The sequence below is a fragment of the Cataglyphis hispanica genome, chromosome 7 (assembly GCF_021464435.1).
Source record: "Cataglyphis hispanica isolate Lineage 1 chromosome 7, ULB_Chis1_1.0, whole genome shotgun sequence".
Taxonomy (NCBI): Eukaryota; Metazoa; Arthropoda; class Insecta; order Hymenoptera; family Formicidae; genus Cataglyphis; species Cataglyphis hispanica.
The window spans coordinates 972,020-992,214 of record NC_065960.1 but is presented as its reverse complement, the minus strand read 5'-3'; the positions used below and the strand labels follow the sequence as shown (position 1 = coordinate 992,214).

Here is a 20,195-nt window from a genome sequence, read left to right as displayed (position 1 = left end):
GATCTGACAATCATCATAGAATAATAGAATCATATAAATTGTCGGCTCGTTACGAGATCCAACGATAATGCCGCTGCACCAGTGCAGCTCGCGAATCGACCGCTTAGTCCTTTGCACTGCGAATGCACTTATGACGGCGCGATGACGACGCGGCAAGATGTTTCTTGTGGCCTAACGCGATGATTGCGAATTAGATGAATAAATTGCAACTGAGTTACGCAATTGGACTAATGCAATATTAATATCTCGGGAATTCCCTATCTAAATTTGAATTACCGAGATTTAATCACGGATACGGACGAATCATGTTACATATCGGAACATTTGGAGAAAAGTTCGTGGCTTTTCCCTGAAAATTTTCATTGAAAAAAATCCAATTCTAAAAAGTAACTAATATGTTTACTATTGAAATTCAAACCAAGATTTCTAAGGTGTAAACACATACTTAGAAATAATTAAAAATAATTGAATATTATATTCAAAAATTATAAATAATTTCTTCTCAATAAAATACCGATTGAAATTACAAATTCGGTTTTTTATCTTCTTTCTGAAACAAGAACGGGATTTAAATAATAAGGCGCACACATATAAGTATGAGCAAAAAATTTATATTCCTCAAATGATTATTGAGCACTTGTCACATTCGAGTCACATACGCTATAAATATTGAAATAGAAAATATTCAAAGTTCTGGAACGATTTCAAATGTTCGACGTAAAATGCGGGGAAATCTTCAGGCCGCCGTTTTTTTTTTTGTTCCATAAGCTTTGGGACGATTCGATTTTTCACATCGCTCTAAATGCTTACAACACATTCTTTGATCATTAAACATGATAATAAAATCGTATGAAAAATCAAGTCGCCGATACGCGTAATATGCAAGGCATTGTGCGAGATGTGCGTATAAAAACGAATATTTTTTTTTTCTCTCACAACTTTTTTTCTTAAAACGTCCTACATAACTCTACGATAATTATACGGATGAAGAATAATCGCATAATTATTTTATGAATCTCGCGTAAACATCAGTCTCGCATAAGAGATATATTAAAAATTACGCTTTTTTCTGCGCATCGCTGAAAATCGATGAGAAGTAAAAGGTTCTCTTTTTGATTTGACTCGAATTAACACTTATACATATCTTATAAAGTATTATAGATCTTACTTAGAGATTTCGTAGATTATATTTCTTAGAGATGTTATACAAATTTTTATAAAGTATCTTTTAAGATTTTTTAAAAACTAAAATGCGCCTTGTAGATCTTTCGTATGAGAACTAATATCAATCGCTACAATATAATAAATTATATAATGTAATAAGAAAATAATTATGCTCTTAAATGACGCGTCCCTCTATATCCGCCGATATATTATAAAATTAAAGAAGTTATTTAACACAATTAATTCGCATATACGGGTTCGACATACGTACGCAGTTAATTCATCCGTTCACCTTGCTTTCGTTTTGCAAGGCAAACGTTAATTTCATTGACTCATACATCTTAATCCATACCGGATGTTCTACGCAAATTGCGTTTTGTATTTCGCAATGCGTAACGAGAATTGTTCAGATTTTCACACTTGTATTTACAATACAATTTTTTATAAAATAAAAATATAACGTGTATGCTTCCTATATATTTTTATAAATAAATATCTGTCATAAAATATTAATAATTACAATTAAAGATTCATTTAATCAAAACAAAAAAATTAAATGAAATGTAACAATCATTTCATTCAAGCGCGAAAAATTAAGCCAGGAAGAATTTGAACCAGACAATTGATAGTTTAATCAGTCGTCTCGTGATTGTTTCAAATAATGAATGTATAATAATGAATTAATTACACATTTACTGTGTATTACGCAGATATTCTGTAATATAATATAGATGCATACAAAAATAAAATACAAATCATCGTAGCTAGCTTAATTTATCGGTTACAGAGGAAAAAAGAGAGAGAGAGAGAGAGAGAGAGGAATGGAAATAAATTATTATCCATCGCACGATCGCGCATTACGACGAGTGCGACAATTGTTATCTCCGGATACGCAATGATCGTGCGATGAGCGAGAGAGAACGTGTATATGTATGATACAATACTGCAGATTCTTTAGAACATGTAAGTACGTATACTATCGTGTCAAAACTAAAGGATTCTAACTCGTATTTTTTGGTTCAGAGAACGTCGATGCCAATCGGTTTTGCATTGATAACGAAATCCTCGCGAGGATTCTTGTCTACATTAAATCTGCAGGATCGATCCGTTATTCCGAGAAGCTATACGCGCTTCCTTTACATAAATGAATGAATAAATGCGCATACATAATTCGCATGAGCAAAAAATCATCTTTTTTTAGTGTATAATCGCTCATGATTCTACGCAAATAATGTAATTGCTTTTCCTATTCGAAAATATATTTTATCCTTTATTCCATTATCTTTTCTTGAAAGAAATCAAGTCTCTCTTATGGAAACGTGATTTTTCAACGAAATACAGTAGACTAATGTGATATCGCTCGTGGTTAGATATCCTGACCCTCGTCAGGGTCAAACAAAGTTTCGCCGCGCGTTCTTCTCTCGCATGAGAAGATTGGGAGAAGAGAAGATTACGCCGCAATCTTCTAATTAATCGGGCTGGAAAAACGTTTCCTTAATCCCGATATAAATGATGACGATTATCGCACATAAAAATCCCTCAACTTCACTCGACGTGCTAGCGAAAAATTGTGCCAAGGACACAATTGGACTACTACGTGCTCTGTCGCAACCGAGCGGAGGAGCCTTGACCCGATCTTCGGGGCTCATTAATTCGCGCACGATTTTTTCGAGCGAGTGTTCTCATGGCGCCCAAGAGATGCAGAAGACAAACAAAAGAACACCCCTCCTTTGCTTATTTAATGAAATTGAAATCGATTGAAACCGAGATTAAAATTCTAATAAAATTCGTAATATAAGAAAAGAGATATTCGTATAATAAAAAGAAAGAGAAGATAATGTCTCGTAAAAGATAAACGCACATTTGATGCGTTTTAAAATCGTCTTATATTTTGTTAAACTTTCAATATATATTTTAATAAACAAGTGTTTATACGACCAAACTGACAATTTATTGTTTGATTATTCTATCATGATGTTTATTAATTTATTTACTGGCGACATTTTTAAAATTAAACATAATAATATATTTTAATGTTACAGACAAGATCCATAATTTGCAATAAAATTCATATCAAGATTCTATTTATAATTTTAATTTATGTATATATCCTTATATTTTGTATATATCTTATGTGTTTATTTTGTGTTTATAACACTTAAAATTGATAAATGGAATTTTGTTTTGAATTTTTCTGTCGCAAATTATCGTCTTAGATATATTTGTCAACTTAATAAAATGTAAAACTATTTTTAAACGAATCTGCATTTATTTTTTTACGAGAGACTGTCTTTTCTTTTTTTTATCATACTACAATTTTGACCTTTATAAAATATTCGTTAGATTGTTGTGACAATTTTAATCGATTTTTTGGCGAATTTAAAAGATGTAAGTAAAGTGAAAGAGTAATAAAATAAAAGCAATTACAATAATAATATAAAAATAAATTTTTTAAACAAAATGCATATTAGGAACACAATGATTAAGCCCCCGGTGCAATAAGATATAAAAATAATTAATCGGTCAATGTGCCGCTGAGACAATGAGATTATAAGTAAATATAATAATTTTCCAATAATAAAAAAAATTAACATTAATAAAAAAATATTAATAAAAAATATATTTATGAAATAACTGGGGTGCGTATTCTTATATTTAGCAATAATAAAAATCAAATAACGCTCTTTACTTAATAATCGTAGAAGGAAAATCATTTAAAAAAATCATTAAAAAATAAAAGCTATCTGTTTCACTGGAAAATGATTGAATTATTTTTACTTATAATCAGGAATTTCGAACACCAATCGTTCGTGGCTCCTTATTTGTATATTTCATCGTGCCTCGGGGGTCCAAAAAAAAAATCTCTGCTAATCGTGCTTCGGACGTATGGCACCGAGAAGAACGGAAATATATAGTAAGATACTTCCGCAGGATACGAAAAAAAAATGCGATAACGAATGCCTCGAATATACATATACGAAGGAATGTTCGATATCGAGCGTACAAGTTTCGCCCGCGTTATCGCACGACGCATTATCTAGACGATGACTAGATAATATTCGGCGGAGGAGGGAAGCCGGTGCTCCGGGGCCGCTCCATTCATCGTGACACATTTATTTTACGCCTCGGGTGATCGCGCTCGATTGATGCAATATGCGCGTCACATCGACACAATCGCGCAGACTCCTCGCGGCAAAACTTTCTTGCAGGAAATGATTGCGATTCGAAGCGTTAGAATTACATAAATCACGCCATTTTAAAGCGTACATATATTCTTCCTAATGAAATTGCTTGATCCCCCGTGTCCGAGGTCAAGTGGTTTTAAACGTTCACCGTCGGGTGAACGAATGTAATGATAAAATTAGTGATCGTTATGAAATTATTAGATCGCAAATTTATTTTTAACAATCGTGTCGTGTGGAATAAATATATAATTAACAAATAACTATTAGTTTTTTATTATCGCAACATTATCACGTGTCATCCGGTTCACTCAAATATCTCAATTATTTTATGTTGGCTTCGAGAGTAGGAAAAAAAAATTTGTCCGTCATTATAGATACAATTTCCTCGAAGAAAAATAAATTCAATTCTTCTTTTTTGAATACTATTTAAAACAGACTTTTCAAATTTTAGTAATATATTTCTCTCAATATTTTGATAATTAATAATAATTGAGTATATTGATTTGATAATTATAAAAGCTGCGGTCTTGATATTTGCGAAAGTATAAAATTCTTTAAAATAAAATTCAATAAACTGTCACTAGAAATTATGTATATATATTCGTCAAAATATTATATAAATATTAAATGACACTGTAATGAGAAATATCGACTTATCATTCAGGAAAAATTGCTTTCAGATTCTTCTCACCAAGAGAAAGTGTGTGATATGTGATACATGCTGCTACATATCGTTACTGTGACCTGATTATATTGAAACTGATTTGATTAGAGATTTATGAATACACGTGTAATCGTAATAAAGTAGTCGATTACACAAAAGATTTCTTGGGGGAACCTCTTTTATATGAATAGTATTTTTCCTCAACAGTACAAAAATAATAACCCACGTTTTGTTCGTATACTTAGCGCCAGATGCAATTATTCTGTTTTGTACGAGTAATGTGAAGGCGAGATAAGTATTCGTAAACAAAAAAACGGGACAAAAATCAGATATGCAGGTGTGATTTGTTAAATATGCAGCGAGCGATTATATCTACTATATCTATATCAGAGTTTAGCACTGCGATATGAAAAAAAAACTAGGAATTGAGACATAGAATCTCTTATAGAATCTCTTACAGAATAATTGTTTTAAGAGAGATACAAGAGAGAGAGAGAGAGAGAGAGAGAGAGAGAGAGAGAGAAACAGTTCCCCTTTTTTTTGCAAAAATAAAAAATATTTTTATATTATAAAATACAATTTTATAATTAATTTTATCTGCAATAAAATTAAATTTTTTTTTTGGAATTTTTAAAAGAGATGTAAACTACAGATTCTATCTTACAGCAAATTCATTCGAGATAAAGACCTCTTTCATTCTCGATTGATGTGAGAAAAGCCTGAATCGTGAGACGTTTGGTGCATCGTGTAAAAATGTAAGCGGCGAAATCTTCAGGTCCCTCGTGCTACGACATACAATCTCTGATTATAGTTTATACGCCTATCATCGAGCTTGTTTCCACGTTTAAATCAAATGTATATGTGTGTTCACGCGCGTGTATGACTACGTAAATGAGGTGAAACGACGGCTGATCACAGCCGATCGGCGTTTAACCGGGCACTCGAATCGCATTAAGGCGGTAACGATCGGTACTATTTAGTTCGCCAGGGTCAAACGTAGGGCCTTCGTCGCCTATGGCTTCGCTAATAGTTATCACTTGCACTTGCTCTTACCGTCGAGCAGCTTCTTCCAGAGATCAAACTGCTCGCTATATTTGACCATGTGTATGCTGATGCCGCGCTGGATGTTGCAGGCGGTGTACTGTATCCGCTTGTTCAGAAACTCATTGGCATGCGAGCGCTTGATGCCGAGCTTGTGCGCAACAATGCCCGTGGTGAACACGTCCTCCAGCTTCAGGTACGTCTGGTCTAAAGCGGCGTCATATAAACGGCGCACCGTGTCGCTAGACAGCAAGTATGCCGGTCCGGTGGTGAAGTCTGGGAAGACCGACTGCTGGAATTGCGTCTGTGACACGTAGTACTTGCTCTTGCGATTTCGGATTGGCTTCCACTTTCTGGCGAGTCGGCCAAATATCACGTTACGATCCTTTGCATGTTTATTAACGAATGCCAGCAATCGCGGCACGTTGATGAACATGTCGTCATCGGTCTTCAACAGATACTTCACCTTAGAACAATAAGTGTCCACCCACTCCAATGTCGAGATGGTCTTAAGCGTGAGATTCGAATACGAGTCGAGGAAGCGTCCGCGTATCACATCACTGTACATGTTCTGCTCTTTTCGTAGGATCGCTTCCACTTTAGGATCCAGAGTAGTGCCGAGCATGAAGAGCACGCTCATATCTCTGCGTTGGCCAAAGTGTCCCCAAGTCTGTCGGATTGCCGTCCGCGCCTCGAGATGCGTTGGCGCGGACATAACAATCACCACCAGTTCCATTTCTTTGCCAAAATTTGGACAGCGTTCAGGGATTGGCACCGTGTGCCCGACCTCGTATATGGCGCGCGCCGAATCATTGCGGATTGCGATCGGCGCTGACTTGGTCGTATTGGCAACTTTTACCACCTGAAGCTTCTCGTTCGCGCTTTGCTTCGAGCTGATTGATGTGCTCACGGAAGATGACGCGGAGGACTGCGCGCTGGAGGATGTTGACAGCGTCGTGATAACGATCGCGGAGTTGTTGCTCGCATTGTGTACTGCATATGGACTCAGAGACACGTTGTCCGAGTTGGAGTTCCTGGACGCTGCTGCTATAAGTCGTGTATCCACACTGAGATTTGTATGCACATGGAGGCCTTCTTGATACACAGAGAAACCTGAAATTTTGAGTAATCATCGATTTGAGAGAGAAGAATTTATATTAAATATTTCAAAATATTAATAATTTGGACTTAAAATCTTAAATAAATGTAAATAAATGTTCTTTGAATATTTTTGACAAAAATAAAAATTTCTAAATTCAGACTTGTAGATGTATGAATAATAATTGCTTACAGAAATCATATATCGATAATTGATACAGAATCTGTATGTCACCTTAAGTTAATTTCTTTTAGGTCATTCAATTAATTATTCATTCAAAGTAAAAGCAACATTAAAGATCGTCGCAATATGATTCTCTCATTACAAATACTCACTGGTGTTCCGTGGCAAGCTGTATTGGTGAACATCATAAATGGTGGTACGGTAATACGCATAGAAGGTCAGGCCGATCAACGCGAGGATCAGGGTCTGCAGAAAACGACTTCTGAGATGCAAATAGTGGAACATGACGGACACTTGTTCGGATCACTCTTCTCTCTCAACTCTTTTCTCTCGTCGCCGGAGATTCATATCATCATGGTGTATACTGTGCAGCGGACGACCTGACGACCGTAGTCGCTCCGTCCTGGACTCCACCGCGATGGATCGGTGCGCTGCAACGTGCCGTTGTCCGACAGGTTATACCCATACTGTGCGTGGGGCCCCACTCGCCGTCCTTCGTCTTGTTCGCCCGTTCCCTCACTCCAAGGGATCGCGGACGAGACCCTGGCCCCGCGCGCGCGTCACTACTTCCGACATACAAGAAGACGCGTTCCGGTATCACATTATACGTCGTCAAAGCGGCCGCTGCCTTCGCGCATCACCGTCGTCGACGGTCTTGAATCATGCCCGATGAAAGAATTCGCTTCTGCCGACTGTTTCCTCGGCCGCGGTTTTTCGACAAGGCGTATATCGACGTCGTCAACGCATCGTCGTTCGGACTTATCGACGATTGTCTTACTGTTCTTTACCCTCAGAGTGAAGCTAGTTAGTCTTCTTCGCCGACACTAGATGATGCCACCCATCGAAAAATGCGGTGCAAGATGCAAATGCAATTTGACAGCTCATCAGCTGATTTAAACTGAACACGTGTACGACGACTGTGTGTTTAATCAAACGCAGCTATTGATTTGAAAAATTTCTTAGTTATTATATTTTTCGTATAATCTAAATCTTGCGGAAAAAATTCATTTTAAATGTGTTTATTTTTACAATATATGTACATATACTTAATATTAAAAATTTGAACACGTGCTAAAAGAAAGAACAGTTTTCTTTTTACATTTTCTGTAAAAGATTTGGCTTTGAAAATTTGACAAAGAATCTGGCATTACATTGTCTGCTGATAGTGTCGAGTCACTTTGTATGCGTATCTTCTTTCGGGGAGTATCGTTTATCAACGTATATCCGGTAGATGCGCGGTAGAAGCCTTGCAAAATGCTGTGAATGTTTAACAACATCAGGCCGCATAATAGATGTATCGCCATTACGTGCTTCAAACGTATTTCCGCTTATCGTCGCTTTAAAACCATATTTTTCTCGTATACCAGTAACTGACAGTTTTAAAATTAAAAAATGACTTAAACTGTCGATAACGGGATTGTCCGCAAAACATTCATCGATTTTTATGTAAGGCGAAAAATAACAAGATTATTTAACAATGATTGCGATTGGTAATCTCTGCAACTATATATTATGTTAACTTGATTAATGTGAGAGGTAAAGAAATCTATATATAAAATGTCTGATCGATAATTTAAATTTAATATCTCATATTATTAAAGGAGATGAAAATAAAAGAACAAAATGAATATGTTTCTGAAATGATAGTTAAACGTTATTACATTTTGCTTAAAATACATGCTGATAATCTTGATAATCAAATGAAAATTAAGATCAATAATAAAAATTTAATAATCCTAAAACAAGATGACATGTAAATTTCTTAATTATTTCGAAAAGTTTGAGATAAGATATAAGAATTTATCAAATCTGAATAGCACTATTTGTGCTGATATATATTTGTTAAAAAACTATTTTTTGAGTTACATATAAAATTATGTTTTACTCGAGCTAGTCGCTCGATATCACAAAATGCCGAGCATATTTCGGGCATGTATCGAGTTTTACATAGTTTGCTTGGGATAATATCTATTGTCAATTTTATATATATATATATATATATATATATATATATATATATATATTTTATACCCCGAGTTGAATGAGCCCTGTTCTCAGCCATAAGTAGAACGCATTTTATCAGGAAATAAACTGAAGTAGAATGCATTTTATTATTTTAGAACATAAAGTTAACGAGCATCATGAGCTCGATGAAAAATTGCCATGATAGACCTTCTAAAACGCTGTGCGATAATATAAGAATAAACATGCCCTTCACTTAATCCCATAAGACAAAGCAGTGATTTTCCTGATGCGTTTTCTCTACGACCTTGAATTATTAATAAACATTAATACACAGATTATATAAAGGAGTACACAGTTACTTGACTCGCAAGATACCCCGTTTAGTTTAATCGCTATACAAATTATCTCGAGTACCGCGTATCTCTGTCACGAACAAAACAGCTATGCACTAAACTTGTTTAGTTAAACCAAACGTAATAAGAATTCTCGCTGACTTGAGTTTTTCTTTAAATTTTATAGCATCTGTAAAATTTTTAATAATAATATCCTCCTTACAACATATTCTCGTATTTTAATGATTAATAATTTTATTTTGTTTAAACCAATTTATGACTTTTTATTTGTATATTAAGTTATAAATATTTTTTTTTCGTGTTTATTTTTTTGTAGTTTTAACTTAAGGTAAAATATTTTCATTATATTATTTATTAAACATTATAATAACAATAATAATAACAATTATATAACAAACTGTAAAATTATATATAAAATAATATACATACATAGTTTTCACTTCTTAGACACGGATCTCTAACCCTTTCTTTTTCTGTCTCCTTTTGGACTTGAGAGGAAGGGGGGGGGGGCCCTGTAGTTATTACTCAAGACTGAGGGGATTGATCGATAACCTATTTTTCCGCGATTGGCGTGGCGCCAGAATTCCTGGTGAGTGACTGCTGTGACTCTTTGACATCGCAAACAGTGTAATCCCCGTTCTCGGGATAGATCACAAATATTTTCAAATCCCGACAAGGTTTTGCGTGGCATTCAAGTCTAACAGCGACACATCAGGACTGATAGTCGTGATGACCGCCGTGACGATTTTCCGCATTCAGAAACTCTAAATATATTTCAATAGTTTACATTTAACATTTTCACATAATATTAAAATATTAAAATATATTTGCATTTGCTTTTGTTACATAAATATTGAAATATATTTAGACAGAAAAAATAGTCATAAGCATAACAATGTAAATTGATAAAATCTTATCTAAATTTTATATTAAAGTTGTATATATATATATATATATATATATATATATATATATATAATATTATATATAATATTATATAATATTATATATATAATATAATTATAATATAATTATAATATAATTATATATTTTATTATTTAATTATATATTATAATTATATATTTATTTTATATATTTTATATATTTTATATATTTTTATTTTATATATTTAATTATATATATTAATTAATTATATATTATATATATAATATATATAATATATATAAGAGAATATATATAATATTATATATATTCTCTTATATATATTATATATATTATATATATAATATATATTAATTAATATATATAATTAATTAAAATATATAAAATAAATATATAATTATAATATATAATTAAATAATAAAATATATAATTATATTATAATTATATTATAATTATATTATATATATAATTAATATATATATAATTAATATATATATAATTAATAATTAATATATATATATATATATATATATATATATATATATATATAAACCGTGGTATCTCTTCCCCCTATTCCACCCTCCCTCCGCTATACCCAAAACATTTTTTACATTTTGATTTATTTCTGTAACATTATCTAATTGATAATATTTCTTACGCCTTCATTATATTATCGCGCTTCTAATATATATAATAGTTATTAATTTATCAAACGCTTGCTACTATCTCGCTTACACTTTTCTAAAGTTTCCCACATCAAATGCAAGTCTTTTTGCGAATATGTTCGCTAACAAAAACAATTTTGTAAAATATATGAAAGATGATTACATTTTTTATACATCTATTACTATAATGACAATATGATACATACAAATAAAACAAATGTAAAACGCAAAATAAAATACTCTGTTTTGTTCATATCGTCTTTTTTCTGTAATTTTCACAAAATAATCAAGGAATTAAAAGAAAAATGTGTATAATTAAGAAAAATAGTCTTATCGCAAGATATATTTATTTGAAAAGATAACTCTTGCCTTAACTATTTATGTTTAAAGTAAATATATGAAAATAAGTTGGTATATAGACAAAAAATCTAAACTTTTCGACATGCATATTAAATAATACTTACTTATATACTTGGTATGTTAAAATAAAATTCACTATACTATGCATATACTATAAAAGTATACTTACTAATATAGTATTAATAAATTAAAGCATATTAGAGAAATATGTAACATTTATGCAAATATTTTGATGAATATGGTCCTGATAATCCACAGAGTGACAAAAATAAACGTAGTTTTAAATATTTGGTGCATCCAATAAAGCCTGAAATAATTTTGTTTTTAATTAAAATTTAATTTTTATATTAAAAACTTTATATTAAATAATTAGCTCTAATAAAAATTAGAGAGAAATTTTTTTACCTTCTATAATTGATGCGACTGATTTCCAAATTACTATCATCTTCATTTAATAAATAAAGACGTATACCTTTGTGAAAATCAGTGAGATATTTTGACCAGTCAAGTGCTTTCATGTTAAAGTGAAATAATTGCTGATCTTCTTCATTCAAGCGGTTCCACATCGTTTGAACATTATCATCGTCATAAGTCCATGTATTGGTCGAAAAATATGCAACAGATTTGCAAGCTTTATGGATTTTACCATACAATTTCCACATTCTGAAATATATATATATATATATATATATATATATATATATATATAAAGTTATTACGCTTCCTTGTGTTTTATAAAAGTAACTTTGTTCAGTTTCTAGACAAACTATTAATCAAATAATCAATATTTATTTATGTTTCTACAATACCTCGATTGACGGCCCATGCATATTCTTATACCGTCTATGAGAAAAGCTGGAAGCAAATGACAAAGCCAAATGCAAATTTTATATGGTATCTCTCGTGGTATTAAAAAAATGAATGGTAACCATATGGAATCTTTCAAGGGGAATTTCTGATTTTCGCAGAGTATTTTATTGATGTACTCGCTCCATGTTGGCGAATTAAACGCCGATTTATAATTGTAAATTAACATATCTTCGCCTTTCCTATATAAAAATTAAAACGTGCCTTTTAAAAACCGCTCGTCAACCACAAACCACGCAAATCTATTTAATTAATATAATCAATATATTTTACATAAAAGTTAATTATTTTATCGCGTAGGTGTGACGTCAATCTGTCACGAGCGTTAAAATGATACACAAATATTATATAACATATAATAATGATTACATAAATTATTTCTGTAGAATTATTCTGTAAAATAATTTCTGTTTTTTTTTAAAGTAAAATTGAAGAATAAATTGAAACTGAGATTGATGTCAATATTTAATATCTAATAATAGTAATTAATATCAAAACTGCTTATGGTAAAAATAAAATATGTGAATTTACTATTTTTATAAAATACACCGTTTCTTGATGATAATATTTTATCATACCTGCATTGATTAGAAACATCCCATGCACTAACAATTAAAGCGTTTACAGTAAAATCAACAGGCACTAAATTCGCTTGATTATTAGGATCGCACCATTGAAATCTCGAGAAACCGAGTAAAACAGATAGTGTACTTCCCATTGGTCCATACAAGTTTTCGCTCCATCCAACGATCGGTTCCCTAGCGCTAGATGTGACTGAAAAAAATATTTATTATTTTTTTCACGTAAATTTCAGCTTAATAATAATTTGCAATATTTTTGCGACTTTATGTTATTATTACCTTAAAGTTTTATTTTCTTGCAATGATACTGATAAATTATTTGTTATATGTGGCAATAATTATAATTTTGTATTACACAGAAATCTCTTTTGGATATGTAATGTATATTTTTTTATAGATAAGATAATTACTCATCAAAAAAAAAAAATATATGTACATGATAAATTTCGGATAAAACTCCTGAATTTGCATGACATATTTATTTCATATATATTCTTTATATTCTTCACATATGTAAATTATTTATAATTATATCATCTTCACAATATGTAAACATGATATAATTATGATTAATTTTAAGAAATAAGCGAGCAAAAAATTAACATAAATTAATTTTGTGTAATTAATCGTCACCTATTGCAGGTCGAAATATTCTGATTGGTAAATCTCCACCTTCATCTTTAAGAAGTTTTTCCGCAATGGCTTTTGTAAATGTATATGTATTTGGCCAAAATGAAGCGATTCTATTAAAACGATAATTTATTACCTTTTTATTTCCTTTATGTTATTAAAAACATTAATTTTTTTACATAAAAAATGTATTATATTTATTAACTTATTCATTATATATCGAAAATTAAAGGAATACACACTTAGCTAACTTTTCCTCGATTTCGTTTTCGGATAAAGTACGTGTGAGTGCGATAAGATCCTTATGATCAATGGGATACATGTAAAAACATTCCTTGATATGTTTCATGTGGCAATTTGCATACAAGGTCGACACGTGAATAAATGACTGCAAAATGTCAATTTTAATTAAGTTAATTAATTTTTTGAAAATTTATGAAAATTCATAATGTTTTTTAATCACCTCCCAAAACTAATTATTACAAAAAAAAAAATAAAAATTACCTTTAAGTTTAGCATCTGTTTAGCGATGTTTAGAATGACGTTGGTAGCAATAATGTTTATCATCGCAGAAGTTTTTATTTTCTCATCGAAACGTACAGTCGCCGCCAAATGAAAAACTATAGACACCTAAAATAAATATAATAAGAATAATTTTTTAATGTATCATAATTAATATCTATAATATCTCAATAAAAAGAAAGAACTATTTTTAACTGTCTTAATAATTAAAAATTTAAATTTATATATCTATTAAATAATTTTTTTTGCACGCTAATAATATAATTGTACAAATGTAAGGAAGAATAAAAGAAATTTGAATTACCTCACGCATCAACATATTTTTATCATTTTCGGAGAGTCCTAAATTTTCGACATTAAGATCGCCTATAATCGGTACAACTTTTTTGCGAAAATTGGGCATTTCTTCTTTTAATCGGTTGTATAACTGCAGATTATAGATTCACGTAACAACGTTTTACAAATACATTTTATTATTTTTAGATACGCACCGGTTTTTCAAATATATCATTTAGACGGTTTTTAGGGCTCTCGTCTTTTTTCGAACGTATCAATAGATATATTGTAGAAATATCGGGACAACTCCGTAACAATTTTTCAATTAACATCTTTCCGAGGAATCCGGTACTACCTATAGAAGAAAATAAAAAAATTAAGCTAACATAAGTAATATAAATTACAATAACTAGAAAGATTATACAAAAAATTTTATAAAAAATATTTTATTATTAATAAGAATTTATATATATATATATATATATATATATATATATATATATATATATATATATCATAAATATAGTTCAGTCAATAAGTTGTTTAAAATTGAATGTATATTATTATTAAAGCAAACTAGTATTTCAAATTTATCTTTGTATTTATTAATAGAAAATTAATTTTAAATTAATTAATATATTAAATGTCAAGAAATTTTAAATTTGAGAATATTTGTAGAGATATAAAGCAGTTAAATTAGTTTTTCTGTTTCAAAAGTTTTCTTTAGAAAACGCATGGTATAGAAAGTATATAATAAGATAAAATAACTGTAATAAATTGAAAAAATAGGAGACACAAGAAAAAATTATAGTAATAAAAAATAAAAGCAAGATGAAGAATAAAATATAGTAAATCAAAAGACGAAATATGATGAAAAATAAAATATGGTAAAAAATAAAATAAAGATAAACATATTAGAATGATAATGTGATAAAATTAAACTAAAAGCATAGCAGCAGATAAAAGCATACAAGTTGCCAGCATTTATCGGCTTAACATTTAGGAAATGTATTGCTTAAAGTTTCTTGTAAATGGTATAATGGAGGAGATTCACTGGGCTCACAGGACTAACTAATTCAACAAAAAAGATGTTTTTCAAATCTTTTTTTCAGATCTTTGATGAATTATTTTCTGACACAATGAGACTTTTAGCTTCGAAAAAAGGAATGCCTCGAAGTCTTTCATAAGCGGATAAATATTCATATCTATTCAAAAGACAAATTGAATTATCACTCGAAATGCTGATAAAATAAACAGCTTAAAAAATATAGTCGACACCTTTCTAGCGAGAAATCTAATTAAAATTTCAATAATGAAGGTAATTCGAAATTTTTACGTTGTGATTTGAAATTTTTACGTTTTCTTGTAAATCTGATTGGTGAGAATTAAAAGTTATTATAACTGGTTTCTTATCAAGATCGTAAATGATTTGCATTATCCAGAAATGCCGATTATTATTGCTTTTATTTTATTAGCTTTATTTGAAAGATTGTTACTAGAAACCCAATCGCTAACAGCAGCTACATTTTTATCGATCAATTCTATAACTGCTCTTTTAAACTGTGAAATAAAGATAGATTTGCAAACTACCAGCATAGAATAAATTTAGTGTTTTAATAACTAGATTATTTATAAAGATGAAAAATATAAAGACAGTATCTAAAGACAGTATTATATTAAAAAAATTATTATATTTAAAAAATCTATTAAAGCTGGCCTCCAGTTAGTTGTTAGTGTTAATTGTGGGTGTAATGATAGTACTTTGCCTATATCTTATTGCTATGTAAAAAAATAAAAGATTAAAGGTTTATAAACAACTTAAAGTGATCACGTAATCAAAGTAAAAAAATTAATAATAATATGCTACTGAACAATTAAATATAACTAGATACAACTAGAAGTCGACTGCCATTAATGCCGTGATAATGCATAAAAAATTTATCCAATATCTTGCATAAATAATGCATAAACTTGCATAAACTATGCATAAATAATTTATCCTGTATCTTGCAAATTATTTGCAAATGCTTACAAAATCCAGTCTCCATCCGCAAATAAATTTTCAGTATTAAAATAATTATATATTTATATACAATACATAAATAATTATATATTTATATACATTTCAAATATTTTAGATAAAAGCATATAGACTAAAAAAGGAAGGAACTTTGAAAGTTTCAAAGTTTGTTGTAAAAACTAATTGACTTTATCGAAAACATCTCAAAAACCAGATTTTTTGTCTAATCGAAAATCTGATTTATGAAATATATAATATATTTTTTTTTCACAGCAAAACAAAACACATACGCTTATAAAGATAAAAGACAAAATCAATTCTCAGTAATTAAAAATTAATTAGAAGTGATAAATATAATTAAATATATATATATATATATATATATATATATATATATAAATAAATTTTAGTTATAAACAAAGAGATTAAATCATTTTTATAAACATTGAACCGTAATAATACATGTTATTTAAATTGTACATACGTAGTATAATATATAAAATATAGAATATCTGAATTAAAATCAGTCAAATCCAGAAAACAGAATTAGGACTAACTATGAGAAGTACAAATTTTGTTGAAATTGTTGAAAAGTGTTATAATAAAGAGAAAATTAGTATATAAATGTGTATATGTACATATAGGAGAACAAAGCAGATTTAAGCGTAAGAATTCAATAGTGAGACTAATAAGGCTAATATACTTATTGCACAAAAGCGATACTTATTGCGTAAAAGATTATTTATTTGACATTACTAATATAAAATCTACATACGTTTCAACACAATTCGAGTATCCTCAATTATCAAAATAAAACCGTTATCGCTTAGAGAGATGGATCGAACAGTGGTATCGAAAAAGTTCGCGCAAAATGATAGTCGTTTCCGCAGAAGGCCAATGCAAAATAATACATTTTTTAAAGAAATAATATTAATCGGAGAAGCTCAAAGAAATTTTTTGAACGCGCTTTGTCGCAACGCATGTTATTTATGCGCGAGGTGTCATGTGCTAGGATGAAATCAAGCGGTCGGCAGACGTCTCAGCGGCGATGTCTCCCATTCCGTTTAGAAAGCGAGCAGCTGGACAAAGATAGTGGAGGAAAGAGCCCAAAGCAATTTTTAAGATCCATCACGTACAGAGAATCATCAAATAGCGGAGAGAGAGAGAGAGATTGATTCCATACGTAGGAGAAATGATTAATGTGAGTTAGTTGAGAATATAAAAAATTTCATGTCATCATTTAAAAAGAAGTGGAAGAATTTGCGATATAATTCATAAGACTCTTGTGCGTCATTGTTTAAGTTTACGATTGACGTACTCAATTTTAACTGTGCGGTTAGTAGACTGCGCAATATTTCTAACCGATTTATATTCTAGATAAACAGAATGCTGTTTTGTGTATAGGAAAGATTTGCGAAGGGCATTGTATGAGTAATTTTTATGCACAAATTTGCGTCTAATTTTGTTTATTTTTATTAAGGCATCTCGATAAATAAAGGCATGTTCGAAATTATACTATTATTTAGAAAGCTTATATATATATATATATATATATATATATTATATACATATTATATATTATATATATATATAAACTTATATAATATATACATATATATATATTTAATAAATAATATATATATATATATATATATATATATATATATAAGCTTATATAATATATACATATATACATATATATATTTAATAAATAATATATATATATAAGCTTATATAATATATACATATATATATATACATATATATATTATATATATAAAATATATAATGATCTTTTTAGTTAAGCAGCATTATTTCTTTAGAATTATGCATTTTATCTACTCTATACAAAGAATTTCTGCTTAGTATTTTAGTAAGCCTATATATATATATATATATATATATATATATATATATATATATATATATGAAGATTGATCAAGTATGAATAAGACTTTGAATAAGAACAGGATACTTTAATGCTCGTTATTGTAACAAAAATGAGCTGTTGATTGATGTGTCCATATAGATCTCTAAGCTGCGCTTTTGAGTCTATAATATCGTTTATTTAATAGTAAGAATGAACAGAAAGTGCCTGTCTCAATTGTGCAACACATAATCATTAAATTTTTAATGTACGAATATGATAAACTAACTGTAATTTTATGAGGATTACATAAGAATTATTGAAGTTTTAAGTATGCAAATGATGTAAAGGTTTAGCATAAGTTTTTTGTGAAGTTTGAGAAGATATTGCAAATTTGACTTAAATATATCGATCAAGCACAAGCATTACACCTGAAAATATTCAACAACTGCGCGATTTTATTCAAGACAACCGACGAATAACTGTTTGTGAAATTAATAAAGGGATTGATACACTTGTATAGACTTGCTAAAACAGTAAGCAGAAAATTATATTCTTATTTATTCTAAAATTTTTTATATAGAGTAGGTAAAATGCATAATTGTAAAGAAATAATGCTGTTTACAAGAAAAAAAATTATTATTTAAGTCGCTCATACACAAACACATACATAATCGGTTTTCTATTAATGACTTATGTTTATCATGCTTTATATATATTTCGTATATCAATGAAACGCGTATCATATGTCATAGTATCATATATACATTGAGCACTGCATGAGCATCTTTACTTTTATTATACACACATACACATTTTTAATAGCCTTAATTATTTTATAAAACTAATCTTTTTATTCATTTATATTTGTATAATAAATACCTGTAATGAGAATTGACTGTCCGGCGTAAAATTTTTGTATCGGCGTTTTATGTATTTTAATTTCATTTCGATCGCAATCCATGATCTTTTAAAAATTATCACAAAAATTAACAAATAAGTAACACTTATAGATCTGTCAACTTCTTTGACTAAAGTTTCAGTTGGTGTATCTATGAGAACTGTATTTAAATGATGATGCTGCCGTATATATATGTATATACATCTATACAGGGTGTGAAAGAAACTTCATTTTCATTAATTTTTTAAACTGAAAGCCTGTTTACGAGAAAGATTGACACATAAGAAACATGATAACGTAAAACTTCGATGATAGTACAAGACAAAATATTTTTAGTGAAATTATTATATACAAAAAATAGATATATAAAAGGTTTATAAAATATATACTGTTATACTTATTTATAGAAATATCTATTTACACAGAGTATTTTTATTAAATATTTTTCCTAAATATTTTTACTAAATAAATTTTGATTAAATTCAAAAAGGTGCGAATAACGAAGATTGTATTAAGTAAAAATACTTTGTAGTTAGATATTTCTGTAAATAAATTTAACAATATATTTTATAGAAAAATATCTACTTTGTACATAATAACTTAAAATTATATATATATATATATATATATATATATATATATATGTGTATGTGTGTGTGTGTGTGTGTGTGTGTGTGTGTGTGTGTGTGTGTGTGTGTTTTATTTTAAAAAAGTTATTGATTTCTGATAAATAAAAATTTCTTGATAAATAAAATGCTCACCTTGTATATGCTACTGCTCGTTGCTCCATCTACTCAGATCTTATTGCATTCTATAAATGCATTTGCATTTATCTCGCAGAATGTCTCTTAAAAAAGTATTTTTAAATGTAATATTACATATTTATTTTTCGATAATATCTATGTACAGTTAAAATATTTAATAAAAATAACAAAATTTACAACACATT

General features: G+C 29.4%; 2 protein-coding genes across 3 annotated transcripts; both read right to left on the bottom strand.

Annotated features, from left to right (window-relative positions):
* Positions 1-591: 591 nt before the first annotated feature.
* LOC126851181 (beta-1,3-galactosyltransferase 1-like) lies at positions 592-8,004 on the bottom strand. Its single transcript, XM_050594858.1, has 2 exons — positions 7,489-8,004; positions 592-7,167 (listed from the first exon to the last, which is right to left on the bottom strand). The coding sequence occupies exons 1-2, from the start codon at positions 7,619-7,621 to the stop codon at positions 6,047-6,049; spliced, it is 1,254 nt and encodes a 417-aa protein (XP_050450815.1). The 5' UTR covers positions 7,622-8,004; the 3' UTR covers positions 592-6,046.
* A 3,138-nt stretch (positions 8,005-11,142) lies between these two features.
* On the bottom strand, positions 11,143-19,419 carry LOC126850763 (putative fatty acyl-CoA reductase CG5065). 2 transcript variants are annotated; one of them, XM_050594070.1, is made up of 10 exons: positions 19,228-19,419; positions 14,674-14,813; positions 14,487-14,609; positions 14,165-14,290; positions 13,903-14,048; positions 13,664-13,773; positions 13,028-13,223; positions 12,392-12,631; positions 11,988-12,245; positions 11,143-11,889 (listed from the first exon to the last, which is right to left on the bottom strand). In XM_050594070.1, exons 1-10 carry the CDS (start codon positions 19,307-19,309, stop codon positions 11,799-11,801), a joined length of 1,512 nt encoding a protein of 503 aa, XP_050450027.1. In that variant the 5' UTR covers positions 19,310-19,419; the 3' UTR covers positions 11,143-11,798. The 2 variants fall into 2 exon arrangements, with proteins under 2 accessions (XP_050450027.1, XP_050450028.1); XM_050594071.1 differs by having other exon boundaries at positions 14,674-14,809; positions 19,228-19,323.
* Between the last annotated feature and the right edge of the window lie 776 nt (positions 19,420-20,195).